This window comes from Macaca thibetana, chromosome 1, assembly GCF_024542745.1.
Source record: "Macaca thibetana thibetana isolate TM-01 chromosome 1, ASM2454274v1, whole genome shotgun sequence".
Taxonomy (NCBI): Eukaryota; Metazoa; Chordata; class Mammalia; order Primates; family Cercopithecidae; genus Macaca; species Macaca thibetana.
Window position 1 is genome coordinate 162,327,195 of NC_065578.1, and position 22,943 is coordinate 162,350,137.

A 22,943-nucleotide genomic window follows, 5' to 3' on the forward strand; every position below is an offset into this window, starting at 1 on the left:
TGAGCCTTGGCAAAGCTTGGCCAGAGGAAGCAATAACAGAAGATAAGAGGGGGCTTGAAACAGCAGTGACAGGTGTACAAAAGCACAGCAGCAAGGGAGCACAGCGGGTTCCAGGAGCTGCAGGGAGGTTAGGGTTTGGGATAAGGAAGGAGTAAAGGGAGAGAATATGGAAGAGAGACGAAGCTAATTCGTCAGTCAGGGGCTCATCCAGAAGCAGGGCAGCAAGGCGCAGAGACTCACACCTATAATCCCAGCACTTTGGGAGGCCCAGGCCAGAGGATTGCTTGAGGTCAGGAGTTGGAGATCAGCCTGGGCAACATCGTGAAAACCCGTCTCTACCAGAAAATAAAGAAATTGGCCAGGAGTGGTGGCACACACCTGCAGTCCCAGTTACTTGGGAGGCTGAGGTAGGAAGATCACTTGAGCAGGGAGGCGGAGGTTGCAGTGAGTCAATATCCCGAAACTGCAATCTGGCCTGGGAGACAGGGAAAGACCCTGTCTAAAAAAAAAAAAAAAAAAAAAAAAAAAAAAAAAAAAAAAAAGAAAGAAACTCACAATGAACGACCAAGCTCGGTGGCTCACACTTGTAATCCCAGCACTTTGGGAGGCCAAGGCGGACAGATCACTTGAGGTCAGGAGTTCAAGAATGGCATGGGCAACATGGTGAAACCCTGTCTCTACTAAAAATACAAAAAAAAATTAGCCAGGCACAGTGCTGGGCGTCTGTAGTCCCAGCTACTCAGGAGGCTGAGGCACGAGAATTGCTTGAACCCATGCGTCAGAGGTTGCAGTGAGCTGAGATCACTCCATTGCACTCCAGCCTGGGTGACAGAGTGAGACTCTGTCTCAACTAAACACACACACACAACAAACAAACAAACAAACACAAGTAAGGCAGCTCCATGTGGTTGTCCAGGTTGTGCACCATACTAAGAGGGAAGGTTCACCATTCTCCACCCACCTCGCCCTGTGTTTGGTCAGAGTTGTATCTGCCTAGAGAGGGTGGCTTTTTCTAATTTGTACAAAGGCAATATATGAGCTAAGATGACTAAGAGCCTTGTGGGCTAGGTGAGGATTTAAGATTTTTATACTGAAGTTGAAGAGAAGCTACTTGAATTAATCAGTGTTCTCGGAGAAACAGAACCAGTAAGATGTGTATGTATAGATAGGTAAATAGACAGCTATATCGAGAGAGAGAGAATGCAAGAGAGAGATTGATTGATTTTTAAGGAACTGGTTCATTGGATTGTGAAAGCTGGCACGTCCAGAATCTGCAGGCTAGACTCTCAGGCTGGAGACCCAGGGAAGAGCTGGAGTTCAAGTTTGAAGGCAACCTGCTGGCAGGATTCATTCTTGCTCCAGAGAGATCAGACTTTGTTCCAACCAGGCCTTCCACAGATTGGAGGGTAATCTGCTTTACTCGAAGTCTATTAATTTCAATGTTAATCTCATCTAAAAACACACACAAAAAAACAAAACAACAAAACACCTTCTAGAAACATCTGAAAAAAAGTTTAACCAAATATCTGGGCACTGGGCCTAGCCAAGTTGACATGTAAAATTAACCATCACACTGCTGAAAAATGTTGACCCAGGAGATGAACTGGACAGACTGACCTTTAGAAAACGAATGGCCTGTGAGTGGTTGGAGTGGGGAGAAAGCATGGGCAGGCAGGAGTGCAGAGTGCAGGTGAGGGCGATGGCGCCTAGACTCCCGTTGTGGCAGTGGGGTGAAAGTGGGTCAAAGGCGGAGGGAAGAGGTCAAGGGCCTGAGAAGTAGGCATCATGGAGGCACAAACCAGAGTCCTCACTGGAAACTGACTGCTCAGCCCATGGAGGGGGATGAAGGAGGTGCGATTTGGAAGAGGCCGCTAAGCCCCCATCAGCTCTCTCTCCTTCCCAGTGTGGCTGAAGGGGCAAGCATTTTCGGTCAGATGGGCTTTTCTGTTAAGCGGAAGGGAAGTGGGGAAAAACTTCAAGTTCTTGCTGGGGAGGAGAAAGGGAAGCAGAGTTGGATGTCCTTAGCTGAGCCTCTAAAAGCTGCATGGTAGCTGGGCAGCTGCGCACACCCTGAAGCACCGTCCTACGAAGTAGAGGGACTCACTCAGCCCTCCCCCTGCCCGGAGGAAGCTATCCTGGTCCAGCTTCGAAATCCTCAGGCCCTCTGGCCAGGCAGAGGAAGAGGGGGAGGAGGCTCAACTTTCCCACTCTCCCCTTCACCCCACCCTTGCTCCAGGGGCGGGATGAGGAGAGGGAGGCCTGCCTAGACCCAGACAGTGCCCTGTCAATGCCCTCAGTGAGAAGCTCTCTGGAAACCCCAGAATGACTCGGGCCTAGGCCTCACTTCCTCTCCTGACCGCATCCTGCAGCTGGCAGCCAGAGGCAGGTGCAGGAGGGGCACTATCCTCTGTTGGCCTCGGCCTCTGTGGACCAGATCCCTCTCCACTGATTGGGTGCAGGGTGGGCTGCAGGCAGGTAAGTAGCTATGCGAAACACATACAGCCGACTTAGGAGGTCCAGCCAGGGGGCCTCACTCAGCTGCTTCAAAGGAAGAAAACCCTCCAAATGGGTCCAGGATACTGAATCTAGAGAGCTGCTTGGAGGACAGGGGCAAGCCCATCCCTGGGGCTCAGACTCTTGAGTTGCGTGAGATGGGAAAGGAGCCTGCTCCCCAGAGACACACCAGCATCCTCCTGGCCAGCAATCCTGGGCTGGTTTCTCAGTGTTCCCAGGTCCTCTCCAGGGAGTTAGGGTCCTCTTCCTAACCTACCCGCCTCCTCTCTTTCTTCACTTTTTTTTTTTCCTTCGCTCTCTCTCTTTCCTCCTCCCCCTTCCTCTTCAGCTCTTCTATCCTGGCCACCTGGGCTCCCAGAAGATTTCAGGGACCACAGGACCGTGACCTCGCACTGCCCATGGAGAGCACTGGCCCCTGACGCGCTATCCCCGACCTCTGCCCTGCGTGTAACTCGCTCTCCCGGGCGGGACCCCCAGGGGTCGACAGTTGCCAGAAGTCTGCTCCTCTGTGTGCCCTCGAGGAAGAAACCCTAAGGGTGAAAGTGCTGGGGGGTAGAGATTGGGAAATGGGGTGGCCAGGAGGCTCTAATTTAACCTGGGACCCCCTGCTTTCTGTGGCCCTGCTTGGGGAGACTTGGACCCCTGTTTTGGGGAGAGCAAAACCTGGCCCCTCTCTCACCACAAGCCCAAGCTCCCTGCAGCATCCCTGGTCCAGCGAGCCCTAATGCCCTGGCCTCTGTGGCCATTCTCTCGCTCTTTTTTTTTTTTTTTCTTTGAGACGGATTCTCGCTCTGTCGCCAAGCTGGAGTGCAGTGGCGCGATCTCGGCTCACTACAACCTCCACTTCCTGGGTTCAAGACAAAAGCTCTCCACTGTCCTCCTCAGTTTCTCTTGGAAAGCCCAGTTCTGTTTGCAATCAGATGGCACACGGTAAAGACACTTTGTTGCCAGTCCATGCTTCCTTCCCGGTGGTGCGTGGGGTCAGGAATTTCCAGGTCCCAGCTGGGCTGCACCTCAGGAAGCCTGAAGCCCTGGCAGGAGGTGAAGACACCATGACAGGGGTCTGAGGGCTGGATGATTATTGTCCCTCTGTCAAAACACAAAATTACGACAAATTTAGTTAAATGATCTAATTGGCTTTTATTTGTGATTTATGAAGCTGGGTAGCATTTTTTTCTCTAAAAACTGAGAAAAGGTGCTCTAATGAGCTGAGCAGAAGAGGTTGGCTTTACAGGCAGCAAAGGGCTGAAGAAAGCAGAATCAGAACAAAAAGCAGCTGGTTAGCATCACGTAACTTCAATTAACTTTCCTTGTAAGGGTTAAAGCAGAGGGGACTTCTTAACATGCTGGCTAAAACTGGCCTATCTGGGGATTTGGCTATTATCTTTCTCTCCTGTTTTCTTGGAAGATCAGATAAACAATTTAGTTTCAGTTTGGTGACATGAAATTTTAGCATAAGTGACACCATGCTATTTTGTTTTGTTCTGTTGAGCCTAGAGCAGGAGGTCAGTCCAAATCATACCACTAATAACAGTTGCATTTTTCAAAGACCTTGGGACGGAGGTGCCCTCTAAAATAGCACCTGACAGGCCGGGCACAGTGGCTCACGCCTGTAACCTCAGCACTTTGGGAGGCCAAGGCGGGCAGATCACCTGAGGTCAGGAGTTTGAGACCAGCCTGGCTAACATGGTGAAACCTCATCTCTACTAAAAATACAAAAATTAGCCGCGCATGGTGGCTGGCTCCTGTAATCCCAGCTACTCAGGAGGCTGAGGCATAAGAATCACTTGAACCTGGGAGGCAGAGGTTGCAGGGAGCCCAAGATTGCGCCACTGCACTCCAGCCTGGGTGACAGAACAAGACTCCATCTAAAAATAAATAAATAGCACCTGACCCATTTGGGGCTTTTTAATCAATTTACCCTGTGAATGTTAAGTGCCTCGCTCAGGTACATAATTTGGGGGAAACTTTTAAAATGTGTGTTTTGTAGTCAGATGGCCTCAGTTTCTTCATCTGTAAAATGGGCATGAGAGGACCCACTTACATGACTGTGGTGAGGATAATGAAATCATGCAGATAAAATGCTTTTGAGCATTGTGCTTTGCACATAGTAAGCACCCAATAAAATGGCAGAGTTTTTTTTAAAAAAAAGATGTTTTCCAAATTTCCAAATTGTCTTTTTTTTTTTTTTTTTTAAAGTTTTGCTTCTTCCTCACACCCAACCCCCAGGAAAAACAAGATAGTATTTACTCATGATAATTACAAATTAAATGGTCCAAACCTGCTTACTGGTGACCAAGTTCCACTTCCTGTGGTTTAACAACTTGAGGCTTCAAAAGGCCAATCTCCCCCTGTGATCAGGCCTGGGCCTATGGCCTTGGCATGCGTTATATAAAAACAAATTAATACCTCATACCTTTGCCTTGTCTTAAAATACTCAAAGTGTTGAGAAAGGAGTGTGTTTTTGAAGAAAGGAGGGTTTTAATTGAGGTCAGATGCTGTCTAAATCCATTGAAATGGTCCATAAACCCAGCTATGTGTGACCTCCTCCCCATCTCTCCTCAGAGCTCTGCCCCCAACCCACAGTCGTCCACACTCCTCTGCAATTGGTTCACTTAGGTCAATGCAGTTTCATTCATTTGTTCAAAAATGTGTGCACCAAAGTGTTGTAGGTGCTCTCATAGCTCTGTGGGCTCGGGCAGTGGTGAGACGTGGCTCAGTAGAAAAGTCAGTTCTATGGAATGAACTCCCATTTACTCATCACCTACATTTAGTATATTTAGTAAAGATTAACATTTCCCTATATTATTTTCTCTTTTTTATAGTTTTTTCTTTATTTCCTTTTATTTTATTTTATTTCATTTTTTCTGTTGTTGTTGTTGTTGTTGTTGTTGTTGTTGTTGTTTTGAGACAGGATCTGGCTCTGTTGCCCAGGCTAGACTATAGTGGCATGATCTCAGCTCACTTCAACCTCTGCCTCCCAGGCTCAAGCCGTCCTCCCACCTCAGCCTCCTGAGTAGCTGGGACCACAGGCATGCGCCACCACACCCGGCTAATGTTTATATTTTTTGTAGAGATAGGGTCTCACTTTGTTGCCCAGGCTGGTCTCGAACTTCCGAGCTCAAGCAATCCATTTGCCTCGGCCTCCCAAAGTGCTGGGATTACAGGTGTGAGCCACTGCACCGGGACTGTTTTGTTCTTTAGTGAAATATCTTAAAGAAAATCCCAGGCATGGTGACATATGACTAATAAATGTTTCAGAATGTATCTCTGAAAATAACTGGACATTTTTCTTATATGATCGCTTGACCATTATCACAATCACTTCTTAATATCACCTAATACCCAGTTATATTCCAAGTTCCCCAGTAGTCCTCATACTGTCTTTTAAAGTTGGTTAGCCCAGGAACAGTGGCTCACACCTGTAATCCCAGCACTTTGGGAGGCCTGGGCTGGCCTCCATGCTTGAGCTCAGCACTTCAAGACCAGCCTGGGCAATATGGAGAAACCCTGTCTCTACAAAAAATACAAAACTTAGGCGGGTGTGGTAGCACACTCCTATAATTCCAGTTACCTGGGAGGCTGAGGTGGGAGGATCACCTGAGCCCCGGGAGGTCAAGGTTACAGTGAGCTGAGATCCCACCACTGCACTCCAGCCTGGGCAACAGAGTGAGGCCCTGTCTCACAAAAATAAAATAAAATGTTGGTTTGGTTGTATCTAGATCCAGTAAGATCTACACATGGCATTTGGCTCTTTTAATCTGGTATTGTTCCCCGCCCCGCAACCTCCGACTTTTAAAATCATATCAGTGACTTGTTTAAAGAAATCGGGTCAGTTGTCTCATGAAATGTCCTAAATTCTGTTTTATCTGTCTGTGTCCTCACGTTGTCATTTAACTCCTCCTAACCCCTATGTTTCCTAACACATGGAAATTAGCACCAAAGGCTTGCATAGATTCAGGTTTATCATTTTCTGACAAGTACCTCACAGGTGGTGCTGGGTGCTTCATCCTGCTCCTACTCTGAAGCACGTCATGTCTGTTTGTCCTCTTTTAGCAATGCTAAGTAGATCAGTGGGTTCAGATGGTGACAGCCTGACCCCTCCATCATCATTTTGCGTTTTCCCCCTTCTCACTGGGAAGTAATCTGTGGGGCGACATGTTGACATCTTGCAATAGTCCAGCTCCCCGGAAGCCTCTCACCCAATGGTTTTAGCAGCCGTTGATGATCTTTTCCTGAATCAATTATTTTATTAGAGGTTGCAAAAGGTGATTTGCTATTTCTACTAAAACGAGTTTTACTATTAAAAAGCAATAAACTTCATAAGGTGTGATCAATCACCTTCTTACTGATCTAGCTTCCAAATTCAGCTTGTGATATGAGAAAAACCCATAAAGACACCCGTATTGATTTATTACATATTAAAAATAACTTCCCTATTAGTACCGCATTCTGGAGAGCCCTCTGCCAGTTCTGCTGTGTTGTCTTTCTTAGACTGTAACCTCTGAGAATGCATAAAGTATGTGTGCACATATCTCTCTTGGTACAGGACCACATAGAATCAGGCTCTTACATGTCACAAAGTATGTATTAAGTGGGCTGATAAGTGTATTTTACTTGCATAAGTGCTGTCAGTTATTTCTCTTTCTTTGATCTCCTATCGATGGGCTTGTTCATAGTAATGGATGTGTTTTTTAAATTGTTTTGCCTGATTGTTTGATCTTTAATTGATGAATGTCTGCTTCTAGTCTTTTGATGGGTCCATTTTATTAAATGTTAAAAAAGAATTTGAAGCAATAAACTAGACAAGTCTCTAGAGAACAGGCTAGGCCTACAGTCATAGGATTTGGGGACCTTTGGGCTGACAGGGATCAGAGAGGTTTCCTTATCCAACCCCCACCCAGTGCTGGGGCCTTGTCTGTAGATAGCACCGCCACAGAACTATCGCTGTGGATTAAGCACACAGCCTCACTCATTTCAGAGACCACTCTGGGCTCTGGTAGGAAATTTCCAGACAGAGAGACAAAGTGTCCTGGGTCTCCTCACAGTCTTTCACTGGGGGGACACACTGACCAACTGATCCCCAGAAATCAAAGATATACAAAAGCAACCCATTTGCCGCATGGTTTTTAATTTCAAGAAAAAGAGATAAGAAAGGAAAAATAATATTTTACCCAAAACAAAAGATCCACACAAGCCCACATTTTACATTTCTTTCTTGGTGTGGGAATGGAGACAAATTATTCATGGTTGCTCTGCAGGAAAGCTGGGAGTCTTTTTCATTTCTTTTTTCTTTTTACTTTTTTCTTTTCTTTTCTTTTCTTTTTGAGACAGAGGCTTTCTCTGTCACCCAGGTTGGAGTTCAATGGCACGATTTCGGCTCACTGCAACCTTCACCTCCCGGGTTCTAGCAATTCTCCTGTCTCAGCCTCCTGAGTAGCTGGGACTACAGTAGCCCACCACCACACCCGGCTAATTTTTCTATTTTTGGTAGAGACGGGGTTTCACCATATTGGTCAGGTTGGTCTCGAACTCCTGACCTTGTGATCCACTTGCCTTGGCCTCCCAAAGTGCTGGGATTACAGGGGTAAGCCACCAGGCCCGGCCATCTTTTCCATTTCTGTAGCCCCACAGTCTTGCACCCTACCTGGCACAGTAGTAATGCAAAATGAAAGTTTGTTGTATCACTGAATTTAAGAAGAGAAATCCAGCCAGGTGCAGTAATTTACACCTGTAATCTCAGCACTTTGGGAGGCCAAGGCAGGTGGATCACCTGCGGTCAGGAGTTTGAGTCCAGCCTGGCCAACACAGTGAAACCCGACCTTACTAAAAATACAAAAAATTAGCCGGGCGTGGTGGTGGGCAGCTATAATCCCAACTTCTCAGGAGGCTGAGGCAGGAGAATTGCTTGAACCTAGGAGGCAGAGGTTGCAGTGAGCTAAGATCACGCCACTGCGCTCCAGCTTGGGCAACAGAGTGAGACACAGTCTCAAAAAAAAAAAAGAAAAAAAAAAAAAGAGAGAAGAGAAATCCACAACCACGGTAGAATTCAATTTTACTCCAAAATTTATAGCAAACATAGAATGCTTAATATGTGCCAGATAGTCACAGTCAACACATTTCACCCTCTCACAAACTCTGACTTAAGAAGTATCATCCCCTCCTCCTGTGATCTGAGGAGGATCCTGAGGGGAAATGTAAGTGAATAACTTACCTAAGATCTCAAAGACGGTGAGAAGCAGAGCTGGAACTTGAACTCAGCTAGTGGCCCTGGAGTTTGTGCTCTGAATGCCTATATATGGTTACTAAGAAGCACTTACACTCAAAAAAAAAGTATGCTTTTTTTTTTTTTTTTTTTTTTTGAGAGGGAGTCTCGCTCTGTCACCCAGGCTGGAGTGCAGTGGCGTGATCTCAGCTCACTGCAAACTGCACCTCCCAGGTTCATGCCATTCTCCTGCCTCAGCCTCCAGAGTAGCTGGGACTACAGGCGCCCGCCACCACGCCCAGCTAATTTTTTGTATTTTTTTAGTAGAGACGGGGTTTCACCGCATTAGCCAGGATGGTCTCTGTCTCCTGACCTCGTGATCTGCCTGCCTTGGCCTCCCAAAGTGCTGGGATTACAGGCATGAGCCACCGCGCCCAGCCTAATGCGCTCTATTTCTTTTCAAAATGCATTTTCCACAAGTCCACAGCTACTGCTTTTGAGGAGGTTTCAATCTTTCGAAGGAGAAAGAACATAACAGGTGATAGAATCACACAGGGTGGTGAGGGGGAAGAACCCAAAAGAAGATGATGGATGTAGGGGAATTTTTTCAGTTTGAAACAGACACTCAAAATTAGCCCCAAACTAGATAGAAATGATGTTTGTTACGGTATATTTATAAAAGCAGAGGTTCCTGAGCAACATAAATGTCTAATCACAGAAGAATGGTTAGTTACACTGTGGTCTATACACTGAATGATGCCTTTAAAAATGACAACTATGAAATCTACATAGTGGTACAATAAAATGTTTATAATATGTTCTGCAAAATAATAAAGCTGAACATGACATGATCACAGCAATGTAAAATGTGACCATGTGGAGAAGGGTTGAGAGGATGGGCAAAAATGAAAATTATTGCAATTAGGGTGCAGGATCTTGAGTTATTTCACTCTTAATATTATATTTTCTCTCTTTATGATAATAATAATTTTAGAAATTTTAACCTGAAAAGGCTTGACACAGTGGCTCACACCTGTAATCCCAGCACTTTGGGAGGCCAAGGTGGGAGCATGACTTGAGCCCCAGAGTTTGAGACCAGCCTGAGCAAGATGGAGAGACCCCATCTCTACAAAACAAATTTTTAAAAAATTAGCCGGGAATGATGGTGTGTGTGTGTGTGTGCCTGTGGCCCCAGCTACTTGGGCTGAGGCGGGAGCATGGCTTAAGCCTGGAATTTCGAGCCTGCAGTGAGCTATGATTGCGCCACTCTCTCCAGCCTGGACAACAGAGCAAGACCCCATCTCTTAGAAAAAGAAAAGAAAATAAAAAGAAACCTAAGAAGATTTGGGACAATTGGCTATATAAAGAATAAGGCTTTGACTACAAAGAAACGGAATTCAGAGTGCCCTGTGACCTTCCTTATCCTGCCACTCTGTGTTTGTGTGACCCAGAATAAGAGCAGCCCATGGCACAATCTGCTTGCTTTAGGTTGTTCAGAAGCAGAGCAGAGAAAGAAATGGTCGCATGCACAGCATGAAGACAGTCATTTTCAGAGCAGGGTAGCAATTAATCACCCCTTGTCTAGTACATCTCCCAGAGCAAACCACAGTCACCACCCAGACACTGGCAGCTGTTGTCTGAGGTCTGTGCCCATCGAAGCCCAGCCCATTTTCCCCCAGCTCTGTCACTCACTGCTGGGACTACCAGGCAACCCTGAGGTTGGTGGGTTTCTCCCCAGTCCTGCCCCTAGTACCCCTGGGAAGAGCCCCGTTTCTCTCTCAATCCGATGCCCCAACAATTTACTGTCCATGTCCATAGGACAGGGATTCTGATTTTTTGAGAACAGAAGTGGGGTAATTTCCATGCTGGGCAACAGCCTTGACTCTGGCACACTTGGTTTAGTACCAGTTAGTGAGAAACAGGGTTAGCTGGGCACTAAAAACTGGTGGAAGATGGAAGGTGGGTTGAGCTGTGACCAGGAAGCAACAATTTTCAACCCTGCCCTGTGTGTGTGATCCTGGCAAGTCAACCGAGCTCTTGGAGTTCTAACTCTCCTGTCTAAAATGGGGATAATAATATAGGTTCTTTAGGCAAGATACTTTGGGCAAGTTATATAAACTCTCTGGAACTCATTTTTTAAATCTGTAGAAGAGAAACAGTAATATTATATACCCCACAAAGTTATTGTGAGGATTAATAATATTATATAAATATGTATATAAAGTAAGAACTTTAGCTCAGAGCCTCTCATCTGTGCTCGGTAAATATTAGCTATTATCTTGACACCTACTTCATAGGGATATTGTAATGAGATATTATGTATAAAAGGTTTTTGCTTTGAAATAATATAACAAGATAGTAAATATTTTCTTTTTCAGTTGGGCAGACACGAAACTGACAAATTCATTTTTGTTTTCTTTGTCTTTTTTTTTTTTTTTTTCAGGCAAAGTTTTGCTCTTGTTGCCCAGGCTGGAGTGTAGTGGTGTGATCTCAGCTCACTGCAGCCTCCGCCTCCCCGCCTCAAGCAATTCTCCTGCCTCAGCCTCCCAAAGTAGCTGTGATTACAGGCACCCGACACCAGGCCCGGCTAGTTTTTTTGTATTTTTAGTAGAGTCAGGGTTTCACCATGTTGGCCAGGCTGATCTCGTCCTTTTGGCCTCAGGTGATCTGCCCACCTTGGCCTCCCAGTGTGCTGGGATTACAGGCATGAGCCACTGCGCCCGGCCATTTTTAATTTTTTTAGAGACAGGGTCTCACTATGATGCCCAGACCAGTCTCCAACTGCTGGGCTCAAGCGATCTTCCCACCTCAGCCTCCCAAAGTGCTAGGATTAAAGATGAGAGCTACCATGGCCAGCCTGCTTTTAAAAAACTTGCAACTGGGTGTGGTGGCCCATGCCTGTAATCCCAACACTTTGGGAAACCGAGGCAGGTGGATCACTTGAGCTCAGGTGTTTGAGACCAACCTGGCCAACATGGTAAAACCCCTTCTCTACTGAAAATACAAAAATTAGCTGGACATGGTGGCATGTGCCTGTAATCCCAGCTACTTGGAAGGCTGAGGCAGGTGAATCGCTTGAACCCAGGAGGTAGAGGTTGCAGTGAGCTGAGATCGTGTCACTGTACTCCAGCCTGGACGACATAGAGAGACTCTGTCTCAAAAAAAAAAAAAAAAAAAAATTGCAATATGCTACACAGGTATAAGTGGTGATTATTACCTTAAGTGACTCGCATCTCTGGCCCTCAGTCTCTTCATTCTCAGAATGGACAAAATGAGCTTCTGGCCTTAAAGCCCTGTGATGGATGTAAATATGAATCTCAGGCAGTACCCACTTTCATTGAAGATGTAATTACACACTCAATAAATACTTTTTGATTTCATGATGATGAAGAAGAAGGGTGATTTCACATCATTGCTTTCTCCTTTCCTCTCATATCCCAAGCATTTCCCAGTCTTTTCATCATTTTCCTCTTTTGACTGAGGCTAGGGGTGATGGGATAAGTACGTCTTGTGGCCACTCGGCCCAGGTAGGACAGGGAGTTAGACCCAGTAAGTTCTAACAAGCAAGACGTACTCACAAATGTCCAGAGTCCTCACTCTGCCTTCAGAGTGGTATGGGACTGAGTCATATCACCAAATGCCACCCTTGGAGCTCTGCCATTCTGCTGAACTCCCCAAATCACTCATCAACCCAAGTGCCCTGGGTTCCCACACTGTGCCCCAAGAAAGCACCCATGGGGTTAACAGAGGTAAGGAGGAAGCCCAGAATTAGTCACAAGAAGCAAATCAGAATCACACACAGCCAGTGCGCCCAGCCTTAGCCCAGATGCTGACCTTTTGAAAACCCAGAGCGGCTCCACCCGTCTCCTCTCCATGGCTACAAGGATGGGGAGGGGGTAGCTTGGCCTGGAACAAGCTAATCTTGAGGGTATATTGTCTAAAACTCCTGCAGTATGCTTGTCTAAAACACCACAGCTTACAAAGTACTTTCAAGATTATTTCCTTTGATCTGTGAGGCAGCCTGAGGAGACATTATCATCTTCATCCTTTAGATGAAGAAAGTGAGGCTCAAGAAGGTTAAGCAAGGTAGCCAAGGACAGGCTGCTTGTTACTGAGCGCCAGTGCTTTGGTAGCTTGCTGCTATTTGTTAACTGCCCTTTAAAAGAAGTTTATAGGGGGCCAGGCACGGTGGCTCACGCCTGTAATCCCAGCACTTTGGGAGGCTAAGGCGGGTGGATCACCTGAGGTCAGGAGTTCAAGACCAGCCTGGCCAACATGGGGAAACCCCGTCTCTCCTAAAAATATAAAAAAAATTGGTGGGCACCTGTAATCCAGGCTACTTGGGAGGCTGGAGCAGGAGAATTGTTTGAACCCAGGAGTCGGAGGCTGCAGTGAGCCGAGATCCCATCATTGTACTTCAGCCTGGGTGACAGAGTGAGACTCTGTCTCAAAAAAAAGAAAGGAAGGAAGGAAGGAAGGAAGGAAGGAAGGAAGGAAGGAAGGAAGGAAGGAAGGAAGGACGGACGGAGCTTATAAACCCAGGCACAGTAGTTCATGCCTGTAATCCTAGCAAACCTTGGGAGGCCAAGGTGGGGGGAGGCTGAGGCCAGGAGGTTGAGGCTGCAGTGAGCTATGATTGCACGAGAAGACTCTGTCTCAAAAAAAAAAAAAGTTCATAGAAAATTTAAAAGTAAAGAAATGGAGGGGAAAAAAGGATCTAAAATCCACTTACTCTAACACAATCATTATCCTTAATGATTATTGTATTTCTTCCTAGCCTTTTTTTGCAAGTCCTTTAATAAAACATAGCTGTTATACATAAAATGCAATAGCCTTCCTTTTACTCTTCACATTCTATGACATTATTTCATATCATGACATGGTCCTGATGATCATTCATTCAATAGGTAGTTAGTGAGTGCCTGAGATGTGCAGGCATGTTCCAGGCACTGGGAACACAGCCTTGAACCAACAGACAAAACTGTCTGCATGCATGGAGCTCGCATTCTGACAGGAGAGACAAGCAAGAAGCAAAGAAATAAATCGACAGCATTCCGTTAGCACCTAGAGAAAAGAGATATAATGTTCAAAACTTGAGCTATGAGAAATAAAAGAGCAAAAGATCATTTTTTGTCAGAAGGACTATGAAGCATGTTGTTTTACTTAACAAAACCAGTGCTAACCATTTTACATCCTCCAGACTTGAAGTGTGTAGAGGCGTTTAACAGATACAGTTTTACCTTTTTTTCCCTTTTAAGTTATCGTCAGCATTTTTCAATCTCTCTTTGAAGAACATCTTAAATTTGCATAATAGTCATTCATCTTAATAAAGACATTACACTATTGTTGGACATTTAAAGTGGTTTCTTTTGAGGTTTAACTCTTTAAAAACTTCTATAACTCAGCCACCGGGTGCAGTGCCTCACGCCTGGAGTCCTAGAACTTTGGGAGGCCAAGGCGGGCGGATCACGAGGTCAGGAGATCAAGACCATTCTGGCTAATGCGATGAAACCCCATCTCTACTAAAAATACAAAAAATTAGCTGGGTGTGGTGGTGCATGCCTGTATTCCCAGCAACTTGGGAGACTGAGACAGGAGAATCGCTTGAACCCAGGAGGTAGAGGTTGCGGTGAGCTGAGATAGCGCCACTGCACTCCAGCCTGGGTGATAGAGCAAGACCCTGTCTCAAAAAAACAACAAACAAAAACAAAACAAAAAAACTTCTCTAAATCAGTGCAGAAATGTTAAAATTTAGATTTAGTACTGTTGCATTAGAAGAGAATGGCAGAAGCAAAACTACAGGGTCGAAGGGTATAAACATTTTAAAGAAATAGGATGTGAAAAGTTCTAAAGCTCTTGATAAAGATTGACAATTGCTTTCTAAAGGAATCTACTCCCACCAGCCACATATGCGGGAATGCTCGTTTAACCAGTTCCTTGCTGAATCTGAGCCTCATCTTCCCCAGTGGGAGATGGGAGCTCACTGATCCTCTTTCATTTTTGTCTGTATTGAAGGGAACATTTCCAAAGGACACATGGTAGATCAATTCCGTGATCTATTCAAACAAAGGGCGAAACTCTCCCGCACAGAGTTCCACAGCAGGGGGAATGTTGAGTTTCAATAGCTACTGCAAGAGGGGAGCCAAAAACCCACCAGGGCATGGAGAAACCTTCTTTCTTCCCATCTGTTTTCAGGGAACTCAGCTAGTCAGTAAGTCAGAAGCAGCAACCTGGCAGGGGTGGAGGTGGGGACTCAGTCCCAATAGCCTGGAAAAGTGCCTCCTCTATTCTGAGATCTTGTTACACACAAACCCAGATCAGAGTCAGCTTCCCTGCCCTGAAAATTCTGGGGTCTCAGCCCCATGAAAAAATAATTTCTTGCCTCAGAGAGCAATAGTGAGGATAAGAAGTGCCAAGACTTAACCGAGCTCTCAAACACCAAAGTGCCTGAAATGTGTCCTGCTGGCAGAGGTGACCTCACAGGCTGCAAGTCTTGCCTCTCTTGGAGTATATGGGAGGAACATGCAGAAATGCACTTTTTGGCAGGCTGATCTAGGAGACCCGATGTTCAATCTGCTCTAATCCAGCAGCTCCAAATGCTGAAGAGAATACAGGGGTATTTGATGGGGGGATGGGATGGATAGCCTGCGACAGAATGCCAGGCTTCAGACCCAACCTAGCACTGAGGTGCTTATCCGCGTGCACACCCACCCTTTCCCCCAGAGCTTGCAACATCCAGACTGGCCTGTGGGGATCTGGCTAGGATGTACACTGACTGAAATGTCTTTAGGCCAAATCCTCTTAAATCAAAAGTATAAACAGTGAATTTCCAAACCCTACAGAAACCTCAAAGGAGAAATGACAGAGTCAGAAAATGGCTAATCCCCACAGTTCATACTGGTCTGAAAAAAGTTCATGGAAGGTCTGAAAAAAGATAAAAAAAAAAAAAAAAAAAGGCCTGGTATATATTTGAAAATCCAAAATGACACATCTTCTCTCAGAAGTGACACCCGGCTGGCAGATGCCCTTATATAAATATATTTTCTTTCTGTAGCTTTCAAAATGTGAAATGTCCTTAAAAATAATAAGAATAAATGATTTGCTTCCTCCTATGGGATTACTGCACCTGCAGAGTGCAGCCAGCATTCAGCTCCCAGACACCACCCCAAATCCTCATCATCCTGAGATCAACCTCAACTACTGTGTTGAGTTTTGTCTCACCCAGTGTGCGACCCGCCTCCTGATACGCATTTCACTCCCACTGCGCAAGCAAAGACGACTGTGAAGACAGGGCTAGCAGGAGTGTCTGTTTATTGAGAAAGATGAATTCACAGAGAAGATTTTGAGGTGCCTGGCTGAGTGGTGGAGACCTTAAGAAACGCCTGGTGAGCGATTTCAGGACCTTCTGTTGAGAGGGAAAGACCAGAACAACTTCCAGGTGAGTCCTACCGCTTCGTAGGGGGAGAAGTGTCACCAGATTCAACACCAGGGTTTTGTGAGTGAGAAGGGCAGAGGGCCTGACTTGGAGAAGGTATTTCTCTGAAAGCAAAAGCTATTGTGGGAGACGGGAGAAAGCACAGCCAGAAACCAGAATGGCATTTAGGGGTCTGGGTTCGATTTCTGGTCAGTGCTCTTCCCAATGAGGCAGAGAAGGAAATCCCCTTCCCTTCTGTCTTCTTGGTGAATCTGCGGGTCTCCGAGTTGCTGTCTGCTCCATCTCATAGCACTTATCTTGTACCCTGCAGGCTGACAGGGAACAGCTAGTCTCAGGAGCCTGGTTTAGGGGAGTTCAATTGCTCTGAGGTTCCGGGGAAGCTGATGGAGGAGACCCTGGGAGTCCAGGCAGCGCGCGAGGCAATGCGATGCCGGCCGGAGCAGCTTGCTGCCGCCAGAACAGGCGCATCTGGGTCCCCTCCCGGGACTTCTCCCCTCCTCTCGGTGCTCCGCTGTCGCCCACCTCCAGCGGCCCGGGGCAGCTACCAGGGGGCCGAGGCAGTGTTCGCGGCCTGGGCCCGGCAACGGAACACGGAACTGTCGTCCCTGGAGAGCGAGGAGGCCGAGCTGATCCTTCGCGCCAGGCGGCCGGTGCGCCCGCAGGCCGCGTCCAGCGCCCGGGCTCGGAATGAGCGGTCCAGCAGGAGGTAGATGAGCGGGTTGGCGCAGCTGTTGACGAAGGCCAGGCAGGTGGCGATGGTGAGGCCCCAGCGCAGCGCCAGCAGCAGGGGGCACGGCAGCGGCAGCGCCCCCAGACGCGCCAGGTGGAAGACGGCCCGCAGGGCGCTGAAGGGCAGCCAGGAGCCCACGAACGTGCTCTCGATGGCGAAGATGATGCGCAGCGAGTTCCTCCGGACCCGACCCACGTGCGGCGGCCGGCGCAGGCGGCGCGAGATGCGGCAGTAGCAGAAGAGGGTGACGACCAGGGGCAACACGAAGGTCAGCAGCAGCAGCAGCAAGCTGAGGCCCTGGAAGGTGTGGGAGGGCTCCTCCCCGCACTGGCTGCCGTGGCCCCCAGGCAGGGGTTGCAGCCCCCGGTAGACCAGGGAGGGCAGGCCAGCCAGCAGCGCCACGGCCCAGACGCCGCAGCACGAGGCCAGCGCGCAGCGCGGGGTGCGCAAGGGCCGCGCCTCGAGCAGCTTCACCACGGCCAGGTAGCGGTCCATGCTCATGCCAGCCAGCAGCAGCGCGCCCGCGCAGCGCGTGCCCGCCAGCGCGAAGCTGCTGAGCTTGCAGAGGCCCTCGCCGAACGGCCAGCGGCCGTCTAGCGCCGCCGCCGCGGCCCACAGCGGCAGTGTGAGCACTAAGCCCAGGTCAGCGGCCGCCAAGTGCAGCACGAAGGTGTCCACTAGCCGCCGTGGGCCGCGCCGCCTGGCCAGCAGCCACACCACGAAGGCGTTGCCCAGCAGGCCCATGGCGAAGGCCGCCAGGTAGAGTGCAGGTATGTAGACATAGCCGTAGGGCAGGTCCCCGGCCGGACACAGCTCCAGCTCCTCCAGGTCGTCCAATCCCGAGTAGTCCCAGGCCCCTGACCCCGGGCTGGGACTCCAGGGCTCTGTGGGGTCCATGGCCTGGCCACGAGGCCTGCGCTGGGTGCAGCCCTGGGCTCAGGCGGCAGCAGCTCTGAGCAGGAGGGGGTTTGCTCTTCATGCCCGTGTCGTGCACCTCCCTTCCTGCCACCCCAGCTCGAGCAAATGGGTGGGCAGGAAAGACAGGAGGGAGGAGGGGATGGGGTGGGAGGGGCAGGCTCCTGTGGGAGAGATGGTGGCCTCCGATTTGGGGCTGACCCGAGGGGTAAGGGCTGGGATAGGCAAAAGGGGCTTCACAACTAAGTCTTGGGAGGAAAAGTCCTCAGGGCTGGGAGACCTGCCCCGCCTCCCAGTAGGAGCGTGGCCCATTCCTCTATTAGTTGCTCAGTTTCTTTGTTCGTGAAATCGGGATACTTGCCCCACTGCCTCAGGGTCGTGTTGCAAGAGGTGGTGGGTGCCAGAGAGCCCTAATCTCTTCTCAGCCTCCACCTCACCCCTTCCCACCTGCACCCACCGGCTGCTGTTTTCTCTGTTTTAGAGGGGAGAAGACAGGGGATTTTATGAGTATGGGGCCTAAGGCACGCCCCCCCCAAATCCACCTGTTCCCTAGGAAAGAGTCCACTGCCGGGACACAGCAGATCTGGGTGGGTCGGGGAGCCCGCCCTGGGCACTCAAACCGTTGTTAGCATCCTGAAATGTGGGGTTTGTGTCTTCACCCTGTGAGTGGCTTCTCTGACCCAAACAGGTCCTCATGAAGCGGAGTGGAAGGGTTTTAAGGCATCTAGGAAGGGGTGTAGTCAGATCATCCTGCTGGACAGGGGCCAAGCCTGGGATTCACATCTGCCTCTTCCCTGTCTTCTCCCAGCCTAAAAAAGCTATCTATTAAGCCAGACGCAGATGTAAGCTCAGTTCAAAAGATGACACCTAATGAAACACCAGATTAGTTGTCCTAAATTATGAGTCAGGAGCTTGGAGGCAGCAAGATCCTTTGTGAAATGAGAAACTGAGAGTAAGGGGAGGATTCCTAAAGAAGAGGGGGAATGAAGTCTGACCCTGAGTGGGCGGTGGGCCCTTAGGAGGAGAGGATGGGGGAGGGAATGCTTGCTCTTCCTCCTGAAGGAGGCATGCAGCCAATTACATCTGAATTCTTCTTAGCAGATATCCCTTCCACAAGATATTGTGGTGGAACTGATGTCACAGTGCCCTCTGAGTCTGTCCCCAGTGTCCCCAGGAATGAGTGGCTGATGTGCCGGGCAACCTGGTGTGGAAAATTTGAGGTGGATTATCAATTTTGTTCGATTCAGACTTGTTAACAATGAACTCCTCCATGAAGCAGGCACTGTTTCAGGCACTGCGAGAGATGCCATTCTTGGCCTTAGCAGTTTATTGCATAGGCAGGAGAGATGGTTACATAAGCAGAATGTGCAATGGCCGACATGCCGGGAGTCCAAATTGTAGTAAATGTTAAAAGCCAAGCCCTCTTAGGGTTTAGTGGAGGGGGAGTGATTATTTTTGACGGGAAAGCTAAATCAGAAAAGGCCTTCTAGGAGATGACACTTGAGATCAGTCCCAGGAATGAGCTGAAAGTCAAATAAGAGCAGCAGAAAAGAGAAGAAAGGGTCAGACTCGGAGGAGGGAGTGAAGGGAACAAGTATACTGAAATGAGTAGGAATGTGGGCTTTTCAGGGGACAAGCAGTCTCCCAGAGCCTAGGGTAGGAAGGTGGGGACAGGAGATGAAGCAGGAGGAATCATGAAGGGATTTGGATTTCAATCTATAGGTCATGGGGAGTCAGGAGGCATTAATCTGTGTTTTGAAAAGATCACTGGCAGAACTGTGGAGAAGGGAGAGACTCAAGCCAGGGAGACCCCACAGTAGGTTGTAATTATTTGTGTCTGAAATAGATCATGAGCAGTGGGAACAGAAAGGAGAGGATGTATTCAGGAGGTAATTGTAGCATCATAGGTCTCATAAAGAAGAGTCAAAGATAAGCCTGGGGTTTCTCCGCTTAGGGACCATATGGACACTGTCCCCTTAACTGCCAAGAACAGAGAGGCGCATGTGCGTATGTGTTCAGTTTGATGTTGGTTTGAGGTAGAGTCATGAAATAATTTATCATCTAAATCAGGATGTTTCTGAGAGTGAAAGGGGCACTATGAGAATTAACCTGGGCCATAAACCAGGACTATTTTGGGCAAACTGGGACATAAGGTCACCCTCACTTGGGGTCCCTCTAGCACACGGAGATCCCCAGGAAGGATTTGGAAAATGGTCTTAGAGGCCGGGCACAGTGGCTCACATCTGTAATCCCAGCAATTTGGGAGGCCGAGGCGGGGAGATCACTTGTGGTCAGGAGATCGAGACCAGCCTGGCCATCATGGTGAAACCCCGTCTCTACTAAAACTACAAAAATTAGCCAGGCATGGTGGCACACACCAGTCCCAGCTACTCAGGAGGCTGAGGTGGGAGAATTGCTTGAACCCGGGAGGCAGAGGTTGCAGTGAGCTGAGATCCAAGCCACTGCACTCCCACCTGGGTGAAAGAGTGAGTCTCCATCTCAAAAGAAAATGGTCCTAGAGCTCACAGAGAGTTGGGTATGCAGTGTTCAGGCTGCACCTGTCAAGAATTTTTCCCACACCAATTACAAGATGCACAGGGAAGAGAAGAGGCTAGGGAATGAATGGTCTGGACCTTCCCTTCACAGGCATTTCGGCCTCTGGGCTTGGTTTTCCCCTGAAGACCCACCCCAGAGCCTTTTTTCTAATGTCTGAGCATGTGGTTGCTGGTGAGTGGTGCCCACATCCGGGGTGGAGTAGGGGGCTGCAGCCTCCTCCCCTAGAAGGCTAGCAGGGGCAGTGCTTGCCTGCCAGAGCCCAGAGACCATCAGAGACAGACCCGGTGTTGCTGGACTTTACCCCCTTGGGCGCACGTCAGTCTGGGGCTCAGAGAGTGTGAGTGATCCTGAAAGCTAGAGATGAACAGCAGAAAAGCCGCCAGGTGAAAACAAAGAATGGGGCAAGCAGACCAAGAGGGAAGTATAGGAAGGGGGTTGAAGGGAAGTAGAAGTAGGTTGTTCATTTAAAAAAACACAGAGCTACTTGCTTCCTGGGCCATCATCTCACACCCAAGGGAAGTCTGTGGCCCACAGCATATGCTGAATTTTCTCTGCTGAGGCCTGGGTGCTGTCCGTGGGCCTTACTGAACTTGTCTGGATGGGAAGAAGCAGCAAAGGTCAGAGCCAGGGACACTGCCTTGGGCCTGGCCTCCCGGGGTGCCCAGCCCGGTTTCAGTGACCAAGGCCAACTGCACGAGACTGCTCTTTCACCCTTCAGGAGGACTCCCCACAGGATCACACACAAGTCAACTAATAGAAACACACCCTTACAGGCTGTGTACACATCCCACCCCTGGGAGCCTTCTCTGACCTCCATCCCTAATAGGACTTCCTCTCTCTGCACTGCTGGAGCCACCAGGGCGACTGTTACGTGGCTCCGTCTTGCCTTGCCCATGGGATTATGAAATTCTCAGGGTGAGGAGGAGCTTCTCTCTACCCATCAGGGTGATTAGCACAAGCCTGAGAACAGAGGAGATACTTTAAATAAATATCCAATGCTTCAGGCTAAATTGTTTTCGAGAGTAGATTTCTTTTTGCCCCCCTTACAGGTTATATTTAAGTTCTTGTAACTTATTTTTTCCAATTTTAATTTTTCTGTACAAAGAATCTTAACATTTTAAGTAAATTGTATTTGCCTTTTTATTTTTAATCATAAAAGCCATCTAATCACATTACAGAATAGAGAAGTAGTCATCTTGGACCTGCTACACAACCAAACTTAGCCAGTGAAGGATATTTTCAAAAGTATTCATTTGTAATCTTATTATTTTTAGATTTTCTATTTTTAAATATTCCATTTTAGATATCCTTCACATTTTTTACACAGTTGTTTCAAAGTCATATCTGTAATTAGACTGTACACAGTATTCTCAATATCATATATATCCACGTGAGTCTATGCTGCTTAATTTTCTAAACCCTTAAATATGGATATTTAGGATGTTTCTAATATTTTTAACTGTTATAGAAATTTGTAATGAATAATTGCACTTATGATTTATACTGTTTTTATAACATACTCTTGTATTTATGTTATAAATATTATGTATTATTTGTTATGTATTATTTATGTATTATGTAATAATACATAATATACATTTTATGTATGATTGTATTATGTTATAACATACTCTTGTATTTATGTTATAAATACATGTAAATATGCATTTATACATATTTATTTTTATATGTATTTATAACATGCTATGGACTGTCATGTAACATATATATGTTATAAATACAAATTTTGTAGCAAAGGCTATGAAAATTTTTATTGCTTGATACAAATGCTTACAGTGATTAGTAGTTTAGAATGTCACTGGCATTGTATGAGAGTATAAGGTTCAACACAGTCTTCTTAGAGATGTTCATCGTAACATATATTTTCCATTGTAACAGGCAGTGAAGTAAAATAGTACCTCATTTCAATTTGTACTTGTTTATAAATAAGATGGAAAATCTATTTATTTCCTCTTAAGTGAACCATTTTAATCATGTCCTTCATATATTTATTATAATCTATGTATTTCTTATTAATTTGTACAAAGTATATATTTAGGATGAATCATGTTTCATTCCACTTGATTCAAATATTTTTCCAAATTCTTTTCTTAGCTATTATTTATTTTAGTTTTACATTTTCATAGTCAAATTTGTTGCTATTAGCAATTTCAGAGTTTAGAATGTTACTTTCTCTTTGACAATGTAAGAAGATTCAGTCTGTCATTAAAAATAATTTTCGTTAGTATTTAAAAATTTACCTAGTGTTTAATCGATTTTTTCATATATCTATCCAGCTTTCTTAACATCATTTATTAAATTTAAAATATATATTTTTTAAAACCTTGCTCTGTGTCATGATATAGAATTAGATGCATTTCTTCTTTTTTTTAAATTATATGTATTTCTTCTTCTTTTTATTTTTATTTTTTATTCTTTATTTTTTTGCAGACAGGGGCTTGCTCTGTTGCCCAGGCTGCAGTGTAGCCCAGTGTGATCATAGCTCACTGCAGCCTCAAATTCCTCAGCTCAGGCAATTCTCCTGCATCAGCCTCCTGAGAAGCTGGGACTACAGGTACACACCACCA

General features: G+C 47.0%; 1 protein-coding gene across 1 annotated transcript; it reads right to left on the reverse strand.

The window, feature by feature from the left end:
- Positions 1-16,003: 16,003 nt before the first annotated feature.
- GPR25 (G protein-coupled receptor 25) lies at positions 16,004-17,882 on the reverse strand. Its single transcript, XM_050788551.1, has one exon. The coding sequence runs from the start codon at positions 17,779-17,781 to the stop codon at positions 16,696-16,698; it is 1,086 nt and encodes a 361-aa protein (XP_050644508.1). The 5' UTR covers positions 17,782-17,882; the 3' UTR covers positions 16,004-16,695.
- Between the last annotated feature and the right edge of the window lie 5,061 nt (positions 17,883-22,943).